The following is a 25,306-nucleotide window of genomic DNA, read 5'->3' as shown; positions in this document are numbered from 1 at the left end:
CATGTGATCCTGGGGAAGAAGGCCGGCGGAGGGCAGTGCCGAGAGGTCCGGGCGTCAGGAAAGGGGCCTCTCCCCCTCTCTGCTCCTCATGCTGAGAGGATACTGGGTAAGTCAGGCTCAGAGGGACGGCTTTTTCCCTTCGAGCAGCGTGTGGCTTTAACCTGGTTTGGCTACTGAGATTAGAGGGATAAATGCCTTTCTGTCTGTCTGTCTTTCTTTCTCTGTATGAAGGGGAATTAAAGGCACCTCTGAGCTTCTTAAGCTCCCCCCACCTTCTGATTGTCTTCTAAACACATAAACTGTATTTTTTTCTCTCCAATAAGGTAGGAAATGACCCCACTGATCTAGACCTCAGTCTCTGCATTTGTAAAATAGGGTTGAGCGGTTTCTCTGGCCTCTGTTAGGGATCTGCCCACTGCAAATACAATTTTCAGGCACCGTGACTATGGACTGATGAGTTAAGGGAGCCCCTAAGGCCCTGATACACCAGGACTTTGTGGCAAACAGTTATTTTTAGATCCTGAGGGTGTTGACTTTGGCAGTTTGCACAGTGTCTCTTCAGACTCACACAAGGACCTCTCCCGACCCGATGCTGACGCCGGGGCTGCCGACCGGAGCTCCCGTGTGATCGCAGCAGAAACTGTTTCTGAGCCTGACCTGGTGTCAGTTATGACTGAGTCACGGGCTCGCAGTGAGGCAGGGCCGGGCCCTGAGCCTCGGAGAATCCTGAGGCCGGTGCAGTTCAACACAGGGGAGTGCAGAGTGAGTGAGTGTGTGTGTGTGAGTGTGAGAGTGTGAGTGTGTGTGTCAGTGTGTGAGTGTGAGAGTGTCTGTGTGAGTGTGTCAGTGTGAGTGTGTGTGTGTGAGAGTGAGTGTGTCAGTGTGTGAGTGTGTCAGTGTGTGTGTGAGTGTGTCAGTGTGAGTGTGTCAGTGTGAGTGTGTGTGAGTGAGTGTGTCAGTGTGTGTGTGACTATGTGTGAGTGTGTGTGTGAATGTGTCAGTGTGTGTGTGTCAGTGTGTGTCAGTGTGAGTGTCAGTGTGTGAGTGTGAGAGTGAGTGTGTGTCAGTGTGTGACTGTCAGTGTGAGTGTGTGTGGGAGTGTCTGTGAGAGTGTGTGAGTGTGTCAGTGTGAGTGTGTGAGTGTGTGTGAGAGTGAGTGTGTCAGTGTGTGTGTGAGTGACTATGTGAGAGTGAGTGTGTGTGAATGTGTCAGTGTGTGAGTGTGTCAGTGTGTGTGTCTGTGAGTGTGTGTGTGTGTGAGAGTGAGTGTGTGTGTGAGTGTTAGTGTGTGAGTGTGAGAGTGAGTGTGTGTGTCAGTGTGTGACTGTGTCAGTGTGAGTGTGTGTGTGAGTGTGTGTGAGTGTGAGTGTCAGTGTGTGAGTGTGTGTGTGAGTGTGTGGGTGTGTGTGTGCAGGCCGTTTTGCAGCGGGCTCCACGAAACAGAAATGCAGGCTGGGATTCCTGATCCCACGCGCAGCCCTCACCGCCCAGCGTGACATCTGCATACGTGTGTGCAAGGGGCACAGCTCCACCCAGTTTTCGCGGCTGCCTCCCAGCGGCCCCGCGTCCTTCCTGCGGACATCTGGCGGCTACTTGGGGTTTTCCTGCCCTCGGGCCGCCGGGCAGGGCCTGGCTGCTTCCCTCTGCTTCCTCCTGCACCAGGTGGATTTCGTGGCTGTCGGTGGCTGAGGTTCAGGGAAACCTTATCACAGGACATTTATTTTGCTGTAAATGGGCTTGGGCTTTTGTGGTGCTGTTTTTTAAATTTTGTTGTTCCTGTTTATAGGAGGGGATTTGGGCGGATGAGAGAGCTCTGCTGTCGTTTCCCAGAAGTCCGCGTGTCGGGTTTTTAATTTCGGTCGGGAAACCGGCTTGATGTGCCGCAGCTTCCGTGGGTGGTGATCAGGGTCCGAGTGTGTTGGACGGACAAGAGGAGTGGGACAGAGAGAAATGTAAGGTGGCCCGTCCGTCAGTCCTTCGTTCACTGCAGCAGACTTTGAGTGTCCGTGTACCAGACCCTGGGGGCGAGGTCACAGTTCACCACACTCACCAATCCAGGCCCTCGGGGAGCTTCTGGGCCAGTGGGGAGGCAGATGCTGACCGGGCAGGGGCCGTGGGGCGCAGAGTTACCACGAGGGGTCCGGGGGTGCGGCTGAACCAACACGCTCCTCGGTGGAACCGGGCAAGTCCGGAGAAGGGCTGGCTGGAGGGAAAAAGAGCAGATTCCAGTCTAGAGGGTGGGTGACTGTGAGTCACCCGAGTGGAGATAAGCATCGGGCGTAACGTGCAGGTGGGGAGAGGTCAGGGCTGGCGTCCGGACCTGGAGCCTCGTGCCCGACTCCATAGGGGACGCTCTGGGCACCGATGGAATCTTCCGGGGACAGGACCAGGCTGAAGACCGAACCCGGGTCTCATGACGCGGCTGCAGGGAGGGGGCGGGAGGAGCGGCCGCAGGAGGACAGCGGGGTCTGGTTTAGCGCCTTGTGAAGGGAGAGAGGCTGGCACGACCAGGGGACTGAGGAAAGGCCAGAGCCCAGGGCAACTCTGGAGGGTGTTTCCAATCAGGAGGCGTTTGCTTCCAGGAGACGGAAACCCACTCAAGACGGGGAGTCAGTGGAGGAGACACAGCTCTGGCTGCGGCCACTCCCCACGCCTGGTCCTGCGCCGCCTCCTGCCCCGATCTGGTCTGAGGGTGGGCCGTCCCGTCCCGTCCCCCCTGCTGGGCTCCGGGTGCTGGTCCTCCCTGGGGTGGGTGCACAGGCCCCGGCCCTCGTTCCCCTTCGCCTTGTGACTTGTGGCCTTGGAGTGACTCCTGGGGCCCCTATCAGATGTCCAGAGAGAGAATCTGATGGGCCCGGCTTAAGCCAGAATCAACCCCTCGTCCACTTCACCGTGTCCAGGAGGTGGGCTGGTGCGCTGAGCCGGGACGGCTCCTGGGGGGGAGTAAAGTGAGCCGTTTTCACAGCAAAGGACAAAGGCTGGTCCCCGAAAGCTACCTGCTCGAGGGTGTGGTTTCACGGGATCGGGAAGCGAAAGCTGGTGGCAACCACAGGTGCTACCAGCCGCCTGCAGGGTGTGTGTTTAATGAGCCACTGGCGTCCTGGGGGGTGGGGGACACACCGGGTGGCTCACCGGGAAGGGGGAGCCAGGACGAGCGCAAGGGACCGGACTGTGGCCTGGCCAGCAGGAAACCGTGATGCCGACCTGGCCAATGCTCTGATTTCCTTTTTAACATGTTTTTATTGATTTTAGAGAGTGAGGAGGGGAGAGGGAGAGATAAAAACATCAATGGAGCAACAGCGATCGGCTGCCTCCTGCACGCCCCCTACTGGGGATCGAGCCCAAAACCCGGGGATGTGCCCTGACCGGGAATCGAACCTGAGACCTCTTGGTGCACCAGGCAGTGCCCAACCTTGAGCCACACCGGCTGGGCAATGCCCTGGTTTTCAAGGAGACCACAAGCCCAGGTGAGATTTGTCCGTCTCACCACAGGAGGTCCCAGCCCAGCCCCAGGTGCTGGGAAAAGACGGTGTCGGTCGGATTCCCACTCTTTGGTGAGGTCTGCACATCCCAACAGACCAACACGGGGGGACCGGCATTTGCTGGACTGTCTGTAGCCTTTGACAGTCACTGGATCATCCCCAGCCCCTGGCCCAGGGCTCTTCCTTCGGCTGCGTTGGAAGAGGAGCGTTTGGGAGTTTTATAGCCCTGGCCTGCTGCGGCAGGCTGGCGCGTGTTTCAGTCTTGGGGCGCTCCGTGCAGGGCAGGGGCCGCGGAAGAGAGCGGCCACCTTGCCAAGGTTTCGTGGATGTTGTTAGTGGGGGCGTTTGAAATTACACGGCGAGAGTCACTGTGAGGAGTGAGCGCTCCGAGTCTGTGACCTAAAAAGGGGAAATTTTGCTCCACATGCAGTCGGGGAGCGGCCTCAGCAGAGCCCGTGTCAGAGTCGGTGCCAAAGAATTATAAAGAGATTAGACCCAGCGACACGGCCGATGCTGTTCCAGCAGAGAGAGCCGGCGGGCTGTGCGGCCACACGCCTACGTCCCAGCGAGCTCGGGGGTGGCGAGACCTGGTTGTGTCCCAGCGTTCGGGGCTCCAGGGGGGTGTCCACGTCCTACCAAAGACGGGCCCTCCTCAGAGCAGCAGCTGCCGGTGATGGCTGGCAAGCCCTGAGCTGCAGGACGTAGCTCAGGACAGAGCCTTTCTTTCTGGCTCTGCTCATTGTGAGAGGACCCCGAAGGGAGTGGGTGTGGGTGACGCTGGAGTGACCATTGCTAAGTGGGGCCAAGTTTTTCATTTAGAGAGGACTTAATTTTGTAGGCAACTCTGTGAGATTAAAATCATGGTCCCGCATCACCCTGGCTGGTGGTTGGAGCACCATCCCGTGCACCTAAAGGTCATGGGTCGGGTTCCCACTCAGGGCACATGCCTACGTTGTGGGTTTGATCCCGAGCACATATGGGTGGCAACCTCTCTCTCTCTCCCCCCACCCCAGCTCTAAAATTTAAAAAAATATATCCTCTAGTGAGAATTAAAACAAAAGCAAAAACGGCACATGGTTCTGTATTTCCTCCTGGTCATGCAGAGTCCAATTCCTGTGAATATCCTTCTGCGAGACCGATAAAGGTACAAGTCAGGATCTGTCAAAGCTATTTTGCGTCTCGTGTTTCATAGCAAACAGATGAGACAACCAGCCCTTGAATCCAGGTCAGTCACAAGACCATCCACTGCTGATCCAGTTCTCTCAGGAGCGTTTGGCGATGCCGTTTGCTTTGCCTGGTGGGCATCTCACTTCCGGCCTTGGTTGGGTATACGTCCCTCTCGGCCAACACCAGCCTGCTCTCCTGCCCCAGGACTGTTGATATTTTTTTTGCCAATGACTCCTCCTCTTCGTTTAGCATAAAGAAAAAGATTCAGGTTGGCATGTTGGTCAACAGGGGCGGAGGGAAGCGATCCAGCTACAGACTCCAACCTTGGAGAAGCAACGAGGCAGAGAAGGAACAATGCCCACGGGCAACCGGTCATTAGTACCAGAGCTTCTCGTCGGGGCAGATCCTAGAAGTAGGGAGCTCATGAGGTTATCCTTCGGGAGATGTCTTCATACCTGGTGAGACAAGTCCTCAGGCCCACTTTCTGGAAGCCAGGTAGTAGGAGCCAGACACTCAGTATTAGGAATGAAAACCGACATGGGTGGGAGAGAAGACTGAACTGGGACTTGGGAAGCAACCCTTGCCCTTAGAGGTCTACTGGAGGCACTGGTTTCCCCACCTGAAGTTCAAGAATGAAGTTTGGTTTGGCAAATGCAGATCAAAAGTAGCTGAAATACTGGCAGGCCACTTGCTTGGGAAGGGAAGACCTAATTCCAAAACTCACCCTTGACGGGCAGAGAGTGGCTCAGCCAGGATTGGCTCAGGAACTGGAGAGGACCCGAGTGAGAAACAAAAAAGGAAGCATTTCTTTCTCTCCTTCCCACCCAACCTCTTTTTCTTTCTTAATTTTTTATTACGGGCTTTTCAAGCATTCACAGAGGTAGGGAGACTCTTATAAGAATCCTCATATACCCATCGCTGGTTTCAATCATTATCTACATACAGTCAATCTAATTTCATCTATTACTCCACTTTCCATTAATGTCTGTCCCTTCCCCCACCTTCCATATTGTTTTAAAGCAAATCATCCCATCATTCAATCGGTAATATCGAAGTATATGTATCTCTAAAACATGAGGGCTCTTTTTCTGTATGTGTATAATCATAATATTACGATCACACCTTTAAAAACCACAATAATCCCTTAATAGTAAAAATTCTCTTAGTGTTCAAATAGATCCCTGATTGTCTCATTTGTTTTGTTTCGCTTTTACAGTTGGTTTATTTCAATCGGGATCCAAGCAAGAACCACAAAAGGCCTTGCCCACCACCCTCCCTCAAGTTCCCACATCTCCCCTGTCATCTCCATCACATACATCCTCCAGGAGTTCCCTACATCTTCCCCCATCATAGCCATCTTTTCCTGTGAATTCTTTTGTCATGGTTATAAGAGTAACTTTTAAGTCCTTGTTTGCTGATTCAAACTTCTGGGCTATCTGGGCGCCTGCTTATGTTGATGGTTCTCGCTCTTGATTATGGGTCATGTTTTCCTGCTTCTTCACCTGCTGGTTACAGTATCTTGGCTATTGCAGTGATACATTGTAGATGTGGGTTCTGTTCTCGACCTCTGAATACTATTGTGTTTTCTTCTACCAGGTAGTTAAGTGACTGGCAACTGTGGAAGCTTAGTTTCAGGCCTTGTTGAGGTAGGTCTGTTTTGACTGAGCTCTATTTCTAGGGCATACTCCTTAGTCCTGGGATATAGTCCTTATTCCTAAAGCTTGGTTCTTCAGCAATTTCAAACATCTTATGCAGAACCCAAGTTGTGAAAATCACACACATAAAAATTGAGACAGAATTCATATAACATAAAATTAATTATTTTAACATGAGCAATTCAGTGACATTTTAAAAATTCACAGTGTGGTGCAGCCGCCACTTCTGTCTGGTTCCAAAATCTTCCTCATGCCAGAGTAAAAGCCCAAGCCCATCCAGAAGTTTGCTCCCCATTTCCCAGCCCTTGGTGACCGTCGCTCTGGCTTCTGTCTCCCTGGACCTGCCTGTCCTGACATTTCACATCAGCGAAATCACACGATATGTGACCTCTGTGTATGGTTTGCTTCACTTAGCATAACGTTCTTGAGGTTCTTTGGAGCTGTAGCCTGTGTCAGCGCTTCATTCCTTTTTAGGGATGCATAATATTCCATTGTGCGGTGAGACCACAATCTGCTTAACCATTCATCTGCAGACACATACACACTTCTGCTCTGCTTGACCCAGAAGTGGGCGCTGAGCTCCCCTCCACATCCAGGCTTCTCCTTCGAGGAGCTCCTGACACTCGGAGCCGTTGATGAAATGCTGGTTTATTCCCTGGGGGGGGGGGGGTCGTACCTGTGGCAAGGGCGGGCTTCTGCAGAAGCTCCCGTTCGAAGGAAATGCTCTACCTCTACAGAAACAAACCTAGGCCAGCTGCATTCACGCAAGAGTGCCTGGTTGGTAACGAGTGGAGCAATCCTGGGAGGTGGGAGGCTGCCGGGCAAAGGGTCTTTGGGTGGCTGCCCTTGGGTCCTGCCCGAGGGTGCCGGGGCCTCCTCCCACCAGGGTGGCAGGTCTGACGAGCAGCCATCCGGGCAAGCCTGCTGCTTTCGTGAGTTCACTCGTTAAACTCTGGCCACGCCTGGTAAGTACATTCTGCACACCCCACACCTGAGCAGGTGCCAGGCTGCAGGCACCACCCTTTCCACAGGTTTCCTTTGTCTTTCCACACTATTTATGGAATTTTCCCAGATGCACACAGGCGCCCAGTGAGCATTTCCTCCTTTCTAGAAAGAAAGATTTGTCCCCCGCTCCACTGTGCCCCGTGCCCAGTGGGGGACAGTCCTGCTCCCTTAGGTGCAGCCAGTTGGTCACGGGGCCAGTTTTAGTTTGGGTCTGAGAGGAGCCCCCTCAGCAACAGTGTCCCCTGTGTGAGAGGCCCCGGCGCAGTGCCCGCGGCAGGTTTGCGCAATCTCAGTGGCCCACGTGGCGGCCGCCCAGGTATGAGGCACAGCTGGGCGGTGTCCGTGTGGAGGTGGAGGTGGAGACGGGCTGTTTGCCCAGCTGGCAGGGGTGGGTCTGCTTAGACCTCGCTCGCCTCTGGTGGAGAGAAAGTCCGGTTGCTGAAGCGCGGACTTCCCAAAGCTCAGACCTTCCCGAAGGTAAGTAGCTGGCAGGGCCGCGCTCTGCTCTCCGACAGCCTGAGGGTGGCGGCCCTGGAGGGGCCGACACAGCGGGGCCCCCCGGTGGCAGCTCCGGAATCTACACGGAGCTGACGTTTTGCCATTTTCTTTAGCCTACGGACGCATTTCGAAAAGCTCGTTCGGATGTTCTGATTTTTAGTACAAAGGTTGGAATTAATTTGGTGAAGGAGGAGTTTCAGAAATCAGTGCTACCTTGGACCGCGTGAAATTCCAGCTGGTTGGTACAAGAAAGGTGCAGTAATTGGCAGGGGCGTGATGATTGTGACGACCGGAACACGACCTTATTTTCTAACGAGGCATCACTTTCCAACTGAGCGTAAAAAATAACCTGACGTGATCAATTTTAAATAAAGGAACATTTTTACATTCTATAGGCGAGCATATGATTTTGGGGGGGGTTCATTTTATAAACAGCAAATGGCAGGAAGGGATTAGGGAATTGTACCCTTTTAATTCAAGGGGTAGTAGGAGCGAGAGAATCGATCGCTACAGTGACGTCACTCACGATTTTCTCAGTTTGGAGCATTTTAATTGCTCAAAATACTTAAGTTGTATTTTCCCGGGACTGTTCACATAGGGGAGAGAGCGCCCGGTAGCTGCCCGGTCAGCGCCCAGTGGATAAGCAAACCCATGGACAGACTGTAAGCGAGCCCGTCCCAAGGTCCCCTGAGGGAGGCTGTGGGGTCAGCTGCACTGCCCAGGTGGAGACCTTGAACCCGAAGGAAGGAGACTGAGCTCTAGTTCAGCTTGGTCTCCCCAAAACCGGGACCGGGCCGGCCCCTGCCTTCTGCAGCCGGCTTCCCCCGACAAGGCTGTGAGCCCCGAAGGTCTGAGAGCCTGTGGTTCGCGAAGTTCTCCGTAACTTGTGTGGTGGGGTCTCCTGAAAGTTGGCGGACCCGTGTCCGCAGAGGTCCCATGCGTCTTGTGGGCTGGGCAGGGAGCACCCTCGTGGGGACGCTGATTAATAAACAGCGTCACCGAGCAACCCCTCACGGCCCCCGAAGCACCCCCCCCCCGTGGCATCTTCATCGTCTGGCCCCGGGAGACCCATTTTCCTCAGCAAGGAAACCACTCTGCCCTCACAAAAACGTGCAGAAGTGACACGGATTCGATGACACAAGTGTTTAGAGAGAAAAATGCAAGAGCCGGGCGCTGTTGGGGAGCCGAGGGTTTCACGCCTCCGGGCGCTCCACCCAAGCTCGCTGTCACCGACCGGGGAAGCCGCGCTCCGGTCCCAAACGCCCACGATCAGAAACACGCCCCACAGCGCACTCCTCGGGCTCCCCCTGGCAACAGGCCCCTGTCACAACGTTTGCACGTAGACAGATGTGTGTGCGCACTGGCGGTAACTCAGAGACGCGGCCGCAAACCCGTTTTTCAGAAGTGTCTGCCAACCCCGGGGTGGGGAGTCAAAACACCATCCCGTCCTGGGAAAGAGCCTGGGTGGCACGGCGCTGAAGAAAACCCTCCTGAAAGCAAGTTTCCGCGCTGGGGCTGCAGAGATAAACATTCCCAGCGTCGGACTTCGGAGTCTGGGAGACAAGCAGACAGAAAACGCCTCCCGTCGTGTTCGGTTTTACGGACGCGAATGTCCTTCTGTCTTTTCCAGGAGCCTCTGATTAAGTCCTGAGGGACGCTGGGCACCCGACTGGCCATGGGCAACGAGCACAGCACCTCGGAGAACCAGGTGGGTGGCGGGGAGCCTCTCCCCGGCCTGCGCCTCTCCGCTGCCCCGGGCTTTCCTCTCCAGCATCTTCTCTCTGCCAGGAAGGAGCGAGCTAAAGCCCGGGCTGTGTGCGGATTCGGGCACGTACGGATCCGCGGAGGCGTTGTTCTCATTTCACTTTCAGAATTCCCGTTTTGAGGCTACCCTAATTTATAAGCCATAAAAACTAGTGTTTCTTTTGTTTCTTTTTTATTCTGCACTTTTATTGTGAGAGTTTGGCACATTTTTTTCCTGGGTTGTGCCCCACGCCCATCAACCTACATGGGTGGGGCAGAGGAGTTTAAAATAAAACTTTCTGCACAGCACACTCCTCCCCCAAACTAAGTTATGGCCCTAAAACAGTGATTTAAAACCTGCCAATGGCGAGCAGATTAAACGTGAGCTATTGTTTGCAGGTTAGGCAAGGTGTTCGTGATAGCGGAGTGGACTCTAACTGCTTAAGTGTGCATATGGCCGGGGTATTAAAATATATTCGGATTTCATAGTTATCCATGTTAAGTTTTACATTTTTAATTCAATGCCCCGGTGAACAAAATCAAGGAGACACTTTCCGTGTGTCTCTCACACAGTGGAAACTTTGGATTAATGGGACTGAGCTTTTTGAATTAGAAAACTGGGTGTAAGAGCCAGCACAAGAGAATGTTTTCCCTCTTTCACATAATCTTCTTAATCGGGAAAACAAGGGCTGTTCAGAGAAGAAGGACAGTCACCAGGCGTTAGGGGCAGGACAGGAACAGTAACCGTGTTAAATGACCGGGTGTGAGACAATAGGGAGAGGTGGGGACCATGGCTAACAGGGGGTTCCTGCCCTGTTGTCTACAGGAGACGGCCGCCACCCTCTCAGCTGTGGGAATGGGGGCCCCTGTGCCAAGACCTTCCCAGCTCTTCAAGGGAAGTCAGGAACCCACATTTTTCTCTATGAAATCTTTAAGTTTTTACAGTTAAACTTTTTATTTTGAGGTAATAGTAGAGGTATGTGCTGTTGTAAGAAATGACGCTGAGAAATTTCATGGGCCCTCTACCGACTTTCCTTTTAAACCCGCTTCACCTCGAAACATTGGAGGGTAACATCTTGTAAAACTGCAGGATCACAACCCAGACACTGGCATCGATAAAGTCCAGCTATAGAGCATTCCCGTCAGCCGAGGGTTCCCGCTGTTGCCCTGAGACCCCCCGCCCTTGTGCCCCATTTCTAACCCCCGGCCACTTCTCGTTTGTCCACCGTCTCTTCCATTTTAACGTTCTGAGAATAACGCTGTGCAGGTGGACGGGATCGTATGGGACCTTGGGGAACCGGCTGTGTTCCCTCCACGTCACCTCCTCGAGTCCGGCAGGTTGTTGCGCGCGTCCATAGCCCGTCGCCGTTTACTGCCGCGTGGTGTTCAGGGCACAGAGGGAGGGCAGCCCACTCACCGGAGGACATCCGGGTTGTCTCCGGTTTGGGGCTGTTGCAAATAAAGCTGCCATGAAAATTTGTGCACAGGGTATTTTGTGAACATATGTTTTCATTTCTCGGAGATGAATGCCCAAGGGCGCAGTCACTGGGCCTTAAGGTGGTCACGTGCTTAGCGCCGGAGCAGCTGCCACAATGTTGCATTCCCGCCAGCAGGGCCGAGCGATGCAGTCGATACAGTTTCTCCGCATCCCTCGGGGATGTTACTATTTGGCGTTGCCATTCTGACAAGTGCGTGTTGGGATAGCTCCTCGTGTGCGGTTTTAATTTGCGTTTCCCTGGGAGGCGATGATGTCGAACGTCTTTAAGGTGCTCGTTGCCATCTGTATGTTCTCTGTGGTGAAATGTCTGTTCGTGTTTTTGCCCATTTTCTAGCTGAACATTTTTTTTTCTACTGCTGAGAGTTCTTTCTATAGTCTAGATACCACCCTCCGTCAGACTGTGGTTCGCAAATATTTCTCCCACTCTTGCTTGTCTTTTCACCCTTTTGACCTGGTCTCTTACAGAACGGCAGCTTTTCTGAGGTGCAGTTGACCAGTTTTTCCTTCTGTGGACAGTGCTTTTGGTTTCAAACCTAAGAATTCATTGTCGAGCTCCCCATCCCGAAAATTCTCTTTTATGTTTTATTCTAAAATTTTTATAGTTTTACATTTTATATTTAAACCCATGATGCATTTTGAGCTAATTTGTGTAAGGTGTGAGATTTAGGTTGAGGTTCATTTTTTGTGTTTCTGTTTTGTTTTGCTTATGAATGTCCACCTCTCAAGTACCATGTGTTGAAAATACTCTCCTTTCTCTGTTGAAAATACTCTTTTTTCTCCATTGAACTTTCATCAAAAAATTAGTTGGTTCACCCGGACGGCGTGGCTCAGCGGTTGAGCGTCGACCTATGAACCTGGAGATCTTGGTTTCATTCCCGGTCAGGGCACATGCCTGGGTTGTGGGCTCCATCCCCAGTGGGGCGTGTGCAGGAGGCAGCGGATAAATGACTCTCATCATCAATGTTTCTATCTCTCTCTTTCCCTCTCCCTTCCTCTCTCTGAAATCAATAAAAGCATAATTTTAAAAAAATTAGTTGGTATATTTGTGTGGGTCTATTTCTGTGTTCTCTCTTTTATTTCATTGACCTGGTGCCTCCCCTTCTTGCAGCCTTCATTCTGCTGATGTGTGGTCTTAAAATCAGGCCGAGTGATTCCCTCCACTTAATTATTTTTCGGAATTGCTTGAGCCATCCTAAGACCTATGGCTGTTCATATAAATTTTAGGATAAGCTTGTCTACGTCTATGAAATTCTTTGCTGGGATCCTGATAGGAATGACATTAAACCTGTAGATCAGTCTGGGGAGAACTGACATCTTCACTGTGTTCAGTCTTCTGGCCCACGGACACATAGTATCTCTGTATTTATTTGGGTCGTCTTTGATTTATTTCATCACCACTGCATAATTGTCAGCATAGAGATTCTGCATATGTTTTAAGTTTGTGCCTAAGTATTTTATTTTCTCTGCAGTGACTGTAAATGGTATCGTGTGTTTTCAATGTTGGTTCCCACATGGTCATCGTCAGGATGCTGATTGTTGTGTGTTGATCTTGTATCCTGTGACTTTGCCAAACTCGCTCGTTAGGACTAAAAAGTTTTTTTATAGATTCCTTGGGATTCTCTTCGTAGACAAATACGGTATTTGCAAATAGGGAGAGTGGTATTTCTTCTTTTCAATTCTGTGTACTTTTTTTTTTCTTGCCTAATGACAATGGCTAGGAATTCTAAAACTGTGTTAATTAAGAAGAGTCGGAGTGGATATCCCTGCCCTGTTTCCGGTCTCGGGGGTAAGGATTCAGCCTTTCACTGTTAATGAGATATTGGCTGTGGGTTTCTTGTAAATTCTCTTTATCGAGTTAAGGAAATTCCCTTCCAGCCCTAGTTTGCTGAGGATTTTTATTGTGCCTGGGTGTCGGGTATTTCCTTTTCTCGATCGGTTGACGTCACCATCTGCTTTTTCTTCTGGCCTGTTGGCGTGTTAGACTCACTGGTTAATTCCTGAGTGTCGAACCAGCCTTGCACGCCTGGAAGAAACCCACTTGGTCGTGGTGTATAATTATTTTTAAACATTGTTTGATGTGACTTGGTAACATTTTGTTGAGAATTTTCGCATTTAAATTCACGAGGAACGTTGCTCTGTAGTTTTCTTTTATTGCCTGGTTTAGTATCCGGGGGGTACTTGTCTCATGCAATGAGTTGGGAAATGCTTCCCTTCTTCTGTTAAACCCTCTGTGTGTTGGGGGGGGTGGGGAATAATGTTCCTCTGGCTGGATTAGGTTCACGTCCTGGTCTTTGTCATCTCTACTTAAAGAAGGTCCCGCCCTGTGTTTTAGGGCGGAGATGGCATTCCCGTGGGTTGAATGCTGTCCGTGTGCAGACACAGTCCAGGGCACTAGACCTATATTCTGGCTTCAGTCCTGCCCACTAACCAACCAAGCCGCTCAAGGTCAACACTCCATAAGGTCGTCTAGATCTGCTTGGGCCCCAAACCCTCTGCAGGCCCCACCCAAACCCGTGGGCGGCACCCAGGATGGAGCAGAGAGTCTCACGGGGGGATTCTCCCCACCAGGGGACATTGTCTGCAGACATCTCTGGTGTCTCAGCTCCAGGGTGGAGATGCTGCTGGTACCTAGCAGGTAGAGACCAGGGATGCTGCTGAATGTTCTCACACCACAGGCAGCCCCTGCAACAAAGAATGACCCACCCCAAAATGTCAAAGGTGCCCTGGCTGGTTGGCTCAGTGTTTAGAGCACCAGCCGTGGACTGGAGGGTCCCAGGTTCAATTCTGGCCAAGGGCACACAGCTCGATTGCAGGTTCGATTCCCGGGCCTGGTCCGAGCATGTGCAGGAGACAACCAATCGATGTCGCTCTCCCTCTCTCTCCCTCTCTCCCTTCCACTCCCTCTGAAAAGCAATGGAAAAAATATCCTCGAGTGAGAATTAAAAAAAACGTCAAAGGTGCTGAGGTCAAGAAACCCTAGACTAGAGGGCGCTTGGCCTACCTGTTTTAGGAGACTTCCCAGGGGCAGGGGGCAGACCCTCTAACCGAAGCTGACCTTCTGCCTGAAAGCAGACAAGGCTCAAACCAGCTCCCGTTTTGCTCCCTGTTATCTGTACGAAATCTCGCCGTCCAGGACCGAAGGCCGGTTTGTTTGGGGTGGACTCGTAGGAATGGAATTGCTGCGTCATGTGAAGGATAGTATGTCTCGCTCTCCGTCTCCACCTGTGTCTCTGTCTCTGTTTCTACGTCTCAGTCCACATCAGCAGCCGAATGCTTTTCGGGAAGGCCACCCTGATTTATGCCTCTCTCATCGGGGCGCGAGGGCCCCCTCACTATCTCCGTGCAAACGATGGATATCTTAGCCTTTGGGGATTAGAAAGACGCTGGGCAGTTTGAGAACTCTCACCCCTCTGAAGTCCAGAGAGGGGCTGGGCTGCCATAGCCGCCGACTCCGAGGTTCAGAGGGTGACGCTGGACCTGTCTCCCCCTGGGTCTTGTCCTGCTTAGTGCTCGGAGAGGAGCCCTCAGCCCCCGGCCGCTCCCGGTCTCATGCTTCCTCCAGCAGGTGGCCCAGCCTCCCGACCAGCCCTCTAAGGAACCCGAGTGGCTGGGACTGGCATGTGCCTCCTCTGGGCTCCCTCACTGTGCCCTTGAACATGGGCCACAGAGTGAACCAGGCCGAGTCAGGGCCCACCCGGCCGGGAGAGGGGGGCCCAGGTTGATGATGGCCCCTCGATATCGCCTACAACAGACTCTCGAAAGACAAAACTGTGGCCATTCATTACGCTGTTTCCTAGCAGTCTTCCCCTCTCCATCCCCACACAACCCTGTCACCTCACACCTGGGTCACTGCGAACACTCCAAACCAGTTTCTCTGCCTCCACACCTCTCCTCCCACCCCGCCCCGTCCCGTCCTTGCCCCAGCCCTCTCTCTGAGGCTCTCTCTGTGACGACGCCCTGGGGCTCCCTGCACGCTGCTCCCACGGGAACTCCTGGGAGGAGGGATGGGGTCTGGAGGAACCTTCTGTTCACAGACTAAGGCCCAGGCACTGAGGACCAGCCCCGTCACCAGGGCAAAAGATGAGAACAGGCCTGCCCAGTCCTGGCTCTGGCCTCCTCATGCCCCTCAGGCTGCAGGCTCCTCTCCTGCGGTTGTCTGGTTTCCCCAGTCGCCGTGGGCAGGGTGGGAGCTCACCCAGCAGGTGAGACCTGGGAACAGAAACCGGCAAGGTTGTCACTCGGGTCCTGCGGGGATGCTGTTCATGTGCCCATCCTAACGGCGAGACCCCTTTGCTTTCAGAGAGAGGACCCCAGCCTGCACCACGCTGTCCTGTGGCCTCCAAACCCTGGGCCTCCGCAGGTACTGGGACGTGTGCTCTGCATGGACTGCTGCTCAGCCCTCCTAACAGCTAGATGGCGCTTTGCGTTTTTTAAAAATAAGCTTTTATTGATTTTTTTAGAGAGAGAGGAAAGGAGAGGGAGAGAGAGAAACATGGATGAGAGAGTCATTGGTCTGCTGCCTCCTGCAGGCCCCCTCCTGGGGTTTGAGCCCACAACCCGGGCATGTGCCCTGACCTCCTGGTGCACAGATGACGCTCAGCCTCTGAGCCACGCCAGCCGGGCTAGACCGTGTTTTGAGGTTTCCTCCTCTCCTTTCCTCCGCCCACCCACCTTAAATAACTTATAAAACACAGTCAGACCTGCAATATTCGTTTAGGTTTTTAAAGATAACACTGTAAGTATCTACCCAAGAGCTGGCTCAGTGGATTTGCTGTGGATGCTGAGTGAGGCCCATGTTCTCACCATAACGCAGACGCCGGGAGCCAACACTAACCCTTCCAACCCTTCTACTTGGATTCCTCGGTCCAGGGGTGAGGCTGGGGGTGGGGTGGTGGCCCCATTGTTGCTGTGGGCAGGAGGGTGTGTCGTCAAAAAGACTGAGGTCCTGATCAGTGTCTGTGTCCTGCAATCATGGGCTGGTTGAGCCCGTAGTTCAGCTGCCCCAGGTGTTTGCTGTTGACGGGGGAGGAGGTGACCCTGGGAGCCATGCGTCCATTTCGCCCAGGAGAGGGTGTCGAGGTCAGGGTGCACCTGTGGGTGGTCAGGTGCAGCCTCCTGCCCTGAAATCCTGTCACACTCAGGGGCCTGAGCATTAGTCCCCCGGGTGACGTGTTCTTCTCTTTAAGAAAAGTGCCGCTTCACCCCAGGGTGGCTGCCAGGCGGGTCTGCCAGGTGCTGTGTCTCTGCGTGTCCCACGGAGCAGACACATGGGAGGCGGTGAGATGACTGTCGTGCAGAGCCTGGCGAAACCGTTTGCACGTGTGATCTCACCTGATTCTGGTCACGCTCCCGGGAGGTGGGCAGGCCCACAGGCATGGCTCCTGTTTTCTAGAGGAGACTCAGGCTCAGAAAGCGAGTCACCCTGTCGTCTGGGCAAGTGGAGGAGGGAGCAGGAGACCCCTGGTCTCCAGAGGGCCTCAGGGGTGGCGGGGCCGGGTTTTTGTCCGGCTGGGGGCTCCCACAGCACTTAGCCACAGAACTCAGGGTCTCAGTGACAGACTTGCGTGTCCGGAGGGGGGTGCAGTTTGTCACTCCCTTGGAGCCCTCGGGGGCAGCAGGCACTGGCTTGGGTGCTGTGGGCCCAGAACAGGACCAACAGCCCAGGGTCCTGTTGTGTGGGCCTCACATCCCAGGGGAGTGGGAAAGCGAACGAGTGAGCAGCCGGCCATCAGTGCGCTACAGGCGTTCACTGGGCTGGAAACGCTCTCTGGGTACCAGCCCTATCCTGGCACTTGTGAGGCCCAGCAGCCGATAATTCAGCCACAATCTGCTCGAGGCAGCTTCCCTCCCATTTGGAGGAGCGGACAGTGAGCTGGGGACAAATACTCGCAGGCTGCCATCTCCAGCAGTAACGGGGACGATTTTTTCTTTTATTGTAATAAAATAAACACAACATAAAATCTCCTTATCTTGACCATTTCTAAGTGCACAGCAGCATTAAGCACATTCACACTGTAGAATCAGCAGTGATTCCCTCTGGGACATTTCATCACCCAGCCTGAGACCCAGTACCCGCCAAAAACAGGTCCCCATCGTCCCATCTCCCCAGCCCCTGGCGACCACCGTTCCGCTCCCTGACCCTGCGAGTTTGGCTGCTGTGGGTGCCTCACGTAAGTGGACGCACAGTAGAGCATTTGCCCGTTGTGGGGAATCGTGAATGATGCTGCTACGAACCTTGGTGCATACACACCTCTTCATATCTCTGCTTTTAATTCTTTGGGGCATATTCCTAGAGATGGAATTGCCGGATCGCATGGTAATTCAAGTTTAAGTTATATATATGATCTTAAAAATAACTTTTTAAAAGCAATTCCATTGTCAAGATATTTGTAGATAGAGTCCAGAAAACAAAACAAAACAAAAAACCAACAATTCTCAGCTAAAAAAACCGTGGCCAATGCTCTAAAGCAACAAGACAGGTGCCGAGACACCTGACCGGCCCTGGGCTCCCCAGGAGTTTCTGTTTGAGCTCCGAGCGGAAGGATGAGTGAGAAGTGGGACCGGGGTGGGGTGGGGTGGAGAACAGGCGGCTGTGCACCCCCACCCAGGCCTCACGGGGCAGATCTCCCTGATCCTGGCTCCGTGTCCGCGAGGCAGCCTGGGCCTGAGGTTCAGTCCTGAAGGCGCCCTCGGCACAGCGGCCTCGGGTCATGGGATTCACGGACATCCAAGGACCAGAGGGCCAGGAGGACAGGGGCACAGGCTTGTGAGCCGTCCTGGGACCCGGATCACCCAGAAGCGTGACTGAGCACGTCTCTGCAGGCCGAGGCTCGGGCGCCACGTGATCATGATTTTGCTTGGGAATATTTTCGGATTTACAGAAAAGCCGCTGAGGTAGCACAGAAAGCTCCCACTTACTCTAACCCGGGCACCCTCCACCAGGTCTTTTAAAATCTCCATCGTCTGCCTAGAACCTGGAACCAGCCCTTCCCAGGGTGGCAGGATGAACGAATCTCACTGAAACGCGGCTCTGTTAGCGTCTCCACCCTGAAGGGAGCAGTGGGGACTCGAACCCGCTCTCTCTGGCTCCAAAGTGCGTTCATCTTTCCACCACATCCTGTGAGAAAATATTCCGCTGGGGGAAGCCTAAAATTCCGCCCTGGGGGCCTCCTCCGTCTGGGCGGGACACTCGAGGCTGGGTGGCCCCCGCCGCCGCGGCGGGTGAGCTGCGGGATCTCTCTCCACCTGGGAGGTGAGGACATGTTGGGCCCACCCAGCGGGACGGTCTGAACGTTTGCCTTCCGACGGGACGAGGGGCCCCCACAGAGCCGTGTCCCTGCTCCCTGCTCCCGTCGGGTGGCCGCAGCTGCGCCTGAAACCTGATTCCCGCGCCACGGGGATGCCCTTTGCCCCACTTCCCAGCGTTCACCTGAAGCCGCGAGAAGCTCAGCGGAGGGCGGCCGGCGGGGAGACACGGCCCTGATCAACCGCGTCCACGAGCCCTCTGCGGGGACCACAGTGAGCAGGGTCTAGGGAGATGGCCGCTCTCAAGGGGCAAGGTCAGGAACCACCTCGGCTCTTGGGAAAGTGTTTTTCAGGCCTGGAAGGTCGCCGTGGCTGCCGGAGGGCTGCCGGGACGTAGACGCAGGGCTGGGAGTGCTCCGGAGCCAGAGGGAGGCCGCGTTTACTGAGCAACGGCAGCGAAGGGGGGAGCTGCAGACCCAGCCTGGCCGGTCCCTGCTCACAGGGGCCGTTGCCAAGATTTCCCGGCCTGCTGCTGGGAAGTGTAAGGGGAGACGTCAGGAACGCACGTGGTTTTGCAGAGCCGCCTGTTGACACAACAGATCCCTTGGAATCCTCTTAGCAACAGGGCCGGTGCTGTTGCTAGGGATGGGAAAGTGGATGGGGGGACGCAAGGACGCCGGCCGGTGTGGCAGAAGCCAGGGCTCCGAGGGCCGCGTGCTTCTCCCGACCTGCAGAAGTGTCCACCGGACGGAAAGGGAATAATCTACTTTTCATACATTTGACAAATATTTATGAAGCGCCTCTCTGTGCCAGGTGCTATTCTGGGCATGGACTCTGGGCCCCAGGACCACATTACTCATAAACGTCCGGTTGTTTTAGCTCCTTGGCGTGTGGCAGGAAGGTGGCAGGGGCCACGGGCAGCTGCTTCCACTGTCTGGTGAGGCCGCATAAGGGAGGGGTCAGAGCACAGGCTCCGGACCCAAACCATCTGGGTTCAAGTCCTGGCTCTGCCACTTCCAAGCTGTGTGACCCTGGACAAGTGGCTTAACCTCTCTGTGCTAAGTGACCTTGCCTGTGAAATAGGGTTGTTGTAAGATTGAGTTTAAAGCGGAAAGCACTGTAAAGAAGAGTACTTGGCACAAGGAAATGGTTTATAGTTACAAGTTTGCCATTATTGTTACAGCGGAAACAGTGCTATGCGGTGTTGGGTGTAACTATTACTGTGGAGAGAGCACTGGCTTCAGGGCAGAAGACCTGGCCAAGCAACTTTACAACTTTGTTTCTCATTTGGAAAATGGAAAACATGATTTTACGCCAGTTTAGCCCACAGCGATTTTGTTCTAAACTGAAAAGTGCAATGTGCCATTCCCTTGGATAATACTATTGCTTTCTTTCTTTTTTAAAAAAAATGTCTTCATTGAGTTCAGAGAGAGGAAGGGAGAGGGAGAGAGAGGTAGAAACATCAATGACGAGAGAGTCATTGATCGGCCGCCTCCTGCACGCCCCCCACTGGGGATCGAGCCTGAAACCCGGGCCTGTGCCCTGACCGGGAATCGAACCCTGACCTCCTGGTTCATAGGTCGGTGCTCAAACGCTGGTTCGCACCAGCGGCCTATTGCTCTCTTCTAACGCACCCAGATAGGCTTGTGCTGGGGGAGCTGCTGTTTTTGCAGATCAGCTTTCTATTGGGAGGCGGGTGGGGCTGAAAAGGGAGAGAGGCCCACCCTTTTTCTTCTTCAAAGACAAATCTGAGCCCATGTACCTCCTTTGACAAGGAAATTTGGTGTGTGGTCCCTTCCCCCCCTTTAGAGCAAAAAGATCTTTCTCTGTTATTGGCATCTGTCTGGGCTGTGAGACATGTCAGTGTCTTTTCGGAATTACTTTAAAGTCACCTCGATCATGGAATAGAGGGCAGGAGATTTATCTGTTAAATTATTTGCAGAATAATCCACTGCAGGTAATGTGACGGGAAGGGAGGCCTGGCTGCAGAAGTGTTCGGAGCCGAGGCCTGCATGACATTTGCCACGTAGGAACGGGGCTACGAGTCTAAAAATCCAGGGCCCTGATGCAAAAATGCCGCTCACTCTGAGCTGTGGTTCTTGGGTTACGATAGTGAACATTTTCAATCATGCATCCAAGGAGTAGATTTTATAGATGAAGAGCCTTCAGCAGAAGAGTCGGGAACACCCGGGAGTTTGAATTCATGGTGATTTAAAGTGTGTGCCGTCTCACCCTGGCCAGTGTGGCTCACTGGTTGGGGCACTGGCCCGACCACCGAAGTGTCGCAAGTTCGATTCCCGGTTGGGAGCGTGTGCCTGGGTTTCAGGTTCGATCCTGCTGCGTGCAGGAGGCGGCCGGTCGAACCAACAGACTGGCCCTTGAACGTTGTGGTCAGTGGCCCGTTGAGAAATGTTTTTGTGTTTTCAGAGATTCCTGTTTGATTTCCTCTCCAATCTCTCTCTCTCCTGGCTCAGAGGACTTCGTCAGCTCCGAGTCCGGGATCCCTACAACCACCAGGGAACAGTCAGAACGTAAAGAGGAAGCCGGAGGAGAAGCCGAGAAGCTCCGGCCTCGGAGATTCGCCCAGGTAGGAGCCAGGCTCAGGGGACTGACTCGGCCCGCGCAAGGCCAGCTTGCTGCCTGCTCAGTGTTTGCTTTGAAAATTTACCCTAAAACCCAGGGCATGTCCCTTGTGGTAAGACGTCCGACACAGGGGTTCACAGGCCTTTTGTGACAGCCCAGACCTGCGTGATTGGAAAATTAGTACTTTTCTGCCCAGAGATGAAATGAGTCATTACAGGCTCCATTCCAGCAACGCTCTAGGGTGCTATGTTCATTGTCGGACTTAAAATTAAAAAGAGGGAGGCCACCGAGGAACTGATCGGGGGCATCTGGTCTGGGGCTAAGCCGGGGTCTGTGTGGGGGAGGAAACTTTCCTCCACCCTCCTAAGGTTCTCCCGGCTGGTCTCACATCTAAGTCAACATGAGACAGACTCACAGAGAAAGTAACCGAATTTAATTACACACATACCTATGGGAATGCCCCCCACACGAGAGAGTCAGAGACACCCCCCCCCATACATGAGAGGTTCGCGCCCTGAGCTGAGGAAGCGGTGAGAGCCCTGGGGCTTCGGGGAGGAAGGCCCTTTGCAGGATGGAAGAGCAGGAGCTCAGTAATTACATTTACCGTCCATGCAGAAAGGCTACAAATGTCATCTCTGGCAATAACTCTTATCATGGGTAAAGCCCTTAATTTAAATTCTTCTAGGTTGTTACGCCAGGTGAGGGGGCAGAAGTTTCTCCGGAGCCTGCAGGGTCTTGATTGCCTTTAGCTCAAAAAATCCGGATGCCGAGTGGCTCGTCTTGGGGAGGCTGCTCTGAGCCCCTCGCTGTGGGCACCAGCGGGTGACACGGGGTTCACAGAGGGTTCGCTGAGGTGACTGGTGCCCTCATCCCAGGGAGGCTGGAGAATTCCAGAAATCACCACGGCCGCCCAGTTGCAGTGGGACGTGGCCAGTGAAGGGGTGGCCCATCGGTCAGCGGCTCTTCACGGACCCACAGTCGGGTCCTGGTTTCCCTGCCCAGGGCTGTTGGGAAAAAGTCCAATGGACGGTGCCCATGCCGTGTCCAGCACCCACAGCTTCGGGGCCTTCAGACAGGGCCAGCAGACAGGAACACTCAGTCCCCAGAAGGGACAGGGACAGGGACACTGGAGGCAATTAATAACTACCAGTGGGCTGAGCACATGATCTGATTAGAAAAACCCTCCTGAACAACTGAACCCAGCTTCCGGAGGCTACAATTACAGGCCTCGGAGGAACAACTGAACGGGACCCCCCCCCGAAGGAACAAAAGTGAAAAACCAACTGACAGGTCCCCGCCCTCGTTATAAATATCAGACAGTGAAACTTGGGGCCTGAGAACCTTGTGTAGCTTTTTACCTTAAGACTGAGCGCCGCTTGCTGCTTGGGCTTTAAACGTGACGGTCGCGGGTGAGTGAGAGTGACCCCTGGTGGCAGGATCTTGGGGCCCGGCTCGCATTTTCTGGGTGGTGTTTCCAGAGCAGGCGCTTGGAGCCTGTTGGTGAGAACGTTTGATTTCTTTAGGGGACTGGCGGTCAGGTGGGGCCGAATCACGGAATATGCCTCACACAGCACCTGTTCCATGTTCACCAACTTTTTGTCGGGGTAACTGGACAGAGGTTTTAATATTTGGTTCTAAGGAGACCAGACAGCTGGTCCAAATGGGCTCTGGTGATCATGAAACTAATGGACGGCTTCATCTTTCCTGGAATTCTGCATGAGGGGAGTCGCCACTGGCCGTCTCTGTGAGGCTCCGGGGCCTCTTCAGAGGCGTGGAAACCGTTTGGGCCTGTGTCGCAGCTGGACTGAGACTACGGGCAGCTCAGGGTCCTTTGTTTCCTGTTACTTGGCTTTAGTCAATTGTTTTTCCTTGAAGAATTGCCTCCCACTGGTGTCCAAGTTGAGCATAAAAGAGGTGCCTTCTAAGAGCAAACCCGAAGAAGCGGCCTCCTGTCCACAATTAAAAACACAATGCTCCTCCATAAATGGGAGAATGTCTGTCGCGCAGGCCCTGGGCTCACTCGCTCAGAGACTATGAAGAGGTGACCGGCTCCGGGTCCCCAGGTTCTAGGTTCGCTGGGAGTCAGGATGTTTATAGAAAGAGAGAATGACCAGCGCCCCTGGGTGCTGTTTAAGTGGGCCGGCCACCCAGCATCCACAGCAATGATCAAAATAGCACCTGACCTTCATTTCCCAGATGGGCACCAGATATGATGCCAAATGGTCTATACGCACAAAATAAAAACCTCTGTTCATTGAATCAATTCCTCTCTGATGAGTCCTGACTCAGCCAGGCGGGTGGGAATGCCCTGCTAGCTGTCCTGAGACTCCCTCTCCTGCCCTGGTGAACTGGGGCCATCACTTGTCTCCTCCGCACCCCACCACCCCTGAGATGCCCACTGGTCCAGGCCACACTGTCTGTTGGGCCCACGGCTGTGCTGCTTTTGTGCGGCATTTGGCACGTGGGACTCTGGCGAGGCTGGGAGCCCCATGGCCACTCCCTGCCCGTGGCGATTCCTCAGGCCCTCGGTGCTCATCCACCCCTCACCCCCGTGAGCCTGCAGACTCGGCCAGACGCCCGCTTCTGAGACCTTTTCCCTGCTCTCTCCTCACTGTGCTCAGATGGGTTCGCTCATCCCTTTGCCTCATCAGACAACCAGCGTTTTCTCTCCAAAGGATATACAGGGTGTCCCAAAAAAGTGCACACACACTTTGAATAATTATTCATTCCAAAGGGTTAAATCTGAAATGAAAGAAACATCAACTGAGCTATCGGCTGTTGAGTGTGCATTCATTTTTGGGAGGGACACCCTGTATTATCAGTTTTAACGAAAGACGGGAGGAGCCATTGAACTCAAACTGTTTCTGTTTCCTACTTGTAAAAACTTCAGAGAGAAAATGCAGAAAGGCCTGCGGTGGCTCCTGCTGGGCTGGAGCCGAGGAAAGAATATAGGGAGAAAGGCGCATGTCGATATTGCCAAGGACGGTCCCTCTGCCCAGGTGTGATCTCCCCTCTGAGGATGGAGCACTGAGGCCTGGGGCCCTGTCACCTGTGCCTGCGGCAGACAGTCCAGTTTCCCCCGGAGGTTCCGTGTCCCTCTGAACTACGCAGGAGCCTTATGCACCCCCCAACGGGGTAAATTCTCCATCTGATTAGGGAGTCCCACCCGGTCAGCTGTCTTGCCTCCTAGTTGCCACGTGGTGTCGCTGTTGTGACTCAGCCCTGCGTTGGCCAAACCCCAGCAGGGGCTGGGCGGTGCCTCCCTGATGCCCATCCTTCCAAGGATGACCCCGCCCTCCCAGGACGAGGCTTAACCCCAGGTTGCACCTCCTGGTGCTCAGCAGCGTCCACCCCTGAGCATAGCAGCCCTGGGTACCTGCGTCCAGGCTGGTTCCGGGTCCACCGCCCACCGTCCCATGGAGACTCCCTTTCCCTCCAAGGTTACCACCAACCAGGGATGGGCAGCCCTTTCCTCTTAACCCCTCAAAACACAGCGGGCCTCACCATGCAGCCTTTCCCCGGATAACAGAGCCGTTAGGCGGCCCCGGAGGAAATTAAGTAAAGAGTTGTGGGCTCGTAGCCATTCCTGCCCTTCAACACTGTGCCCGCTCATTCGTCCGAGGAAAGCCCCAGCTGTTATCTCAGAGACGGTGGACTCTGAATTCCTGGCACCCTTGTCAGGGGAGGAGGAGTGGAGCCTCAGCAGCCTAGAGTCTTCGCTGTCGTCCCCGGTTCTCAAGAGTGAGCCAGCACCAGGGTCACCTGCCAGGCTGGTTAAAGCACAGACTGCGGGCCCCTCCTCCAGAGATTCTGCTTCTGTGGGTCTGGGCGAGGCCTGAGAACCGGCATTTCTAACAAGGTCTCAGGGACACAGGTGCCCCTGACCCAGGGACCAGGCTCGAGAACAGCTGCACTGTGTCCTTCGGCTGCGTGAGGGACACAGGGACATCGGTGGTCAGCAGAAGGAGGCTTCTGCGAGGGCTGGGCTGGACCAGGAGAGTCTCGTGGCGGGTGTGGGGGAGCCTGAACAGAAGGGGGCGGCCCCAGGGGCCAGCGCAGGCAGGGGCAGGATTCCTGGACTGGAGCTCTGTGTGGGCGGGAGGCCAGCCGACCACAGTGCTGGGTGTTTCCTTACCTCACACACAGTGGGAGAAGCGAGCCAGGTGGAGGAGCACCTGGCGGGCGGCTGGGAGGCTGAGGTGCATCCTGCCGGCAACGGGAAGCGGGGCAGCGCTTTGGGGTGGCTGGTTTGTGCTTAAACGAGGGGTCCAGCATGCCAGGGGAGCATTCAGGAGATGGATTTAGGGCCTGCAGTTGGGGCCCTGAAGGGGAGGCTGGGAGGGCAGTGAGGATGGTGGCCGGGAGACATCCCCAGGTACCCACAGAACCCGCAGACAGTCCCCAGGTAGAACCCTCAGGGCTTCAGGGAC

The 25,306-nt window shown here is 54.2% G+C and overlaps 1 protein-coding gene across 6 annotated transcripts in view; it reads left to right on the top strand.

Moving 5' to 3' along the window:
- TACC2 (transforming acidic coiled-coil containing protein 2) overlaps positions 1-25,306 on the top strand; it is a 107,435-nt gene continuing 82,129 nt past the window's right edge. For 2 of the 6 annotated variants that reach the window (XM_081158304.1, XM_081158300.1), the window contains exons 1-4: positions 31-106; positions 9,438-9,515; positions 15,349-15,408; positions 20,768-20,880. In XM_081158304.1, the coding sequence (XP_081014430.1) occupies positions 9,483-9,515; positions 15,349-15,408; positions 20,768-20,880 (206 nt within the window). In that variant the 5' untranslated portion in view covers positions 31-106; positions 9,438-9,482. Of the gene's footprint in view, positions 107-9,437; positions 9,516-15,348; positions 15,409-20,767; positions 20,881-25,306 lie in introns of all 6 variants that reach the window. The other 4 variants (XM_081158305.1, XM_081158303.1, XM_081158302.1 and 1 more) reach the window with 3 other exon arrangements.

Source organism: Miniopterus schreibersii, assembly GCF_964146895.1.
Source record: "Miniopterus schreibersii genome assembly, chromosome: 14".
Taxonomy (NCBI): domain Eukaryota; kingdom Metazoa; phylum Chordata; class Mammalia; order Chiroptera; family Miniopteridae; genus Miniopterus; species Miniopterus schreibersii.
The sequence above is the reverse complement of the archived record's forward strand: the minus strand, read 5'-3'. Positions and strand labels throughout refer to the sequence as shown.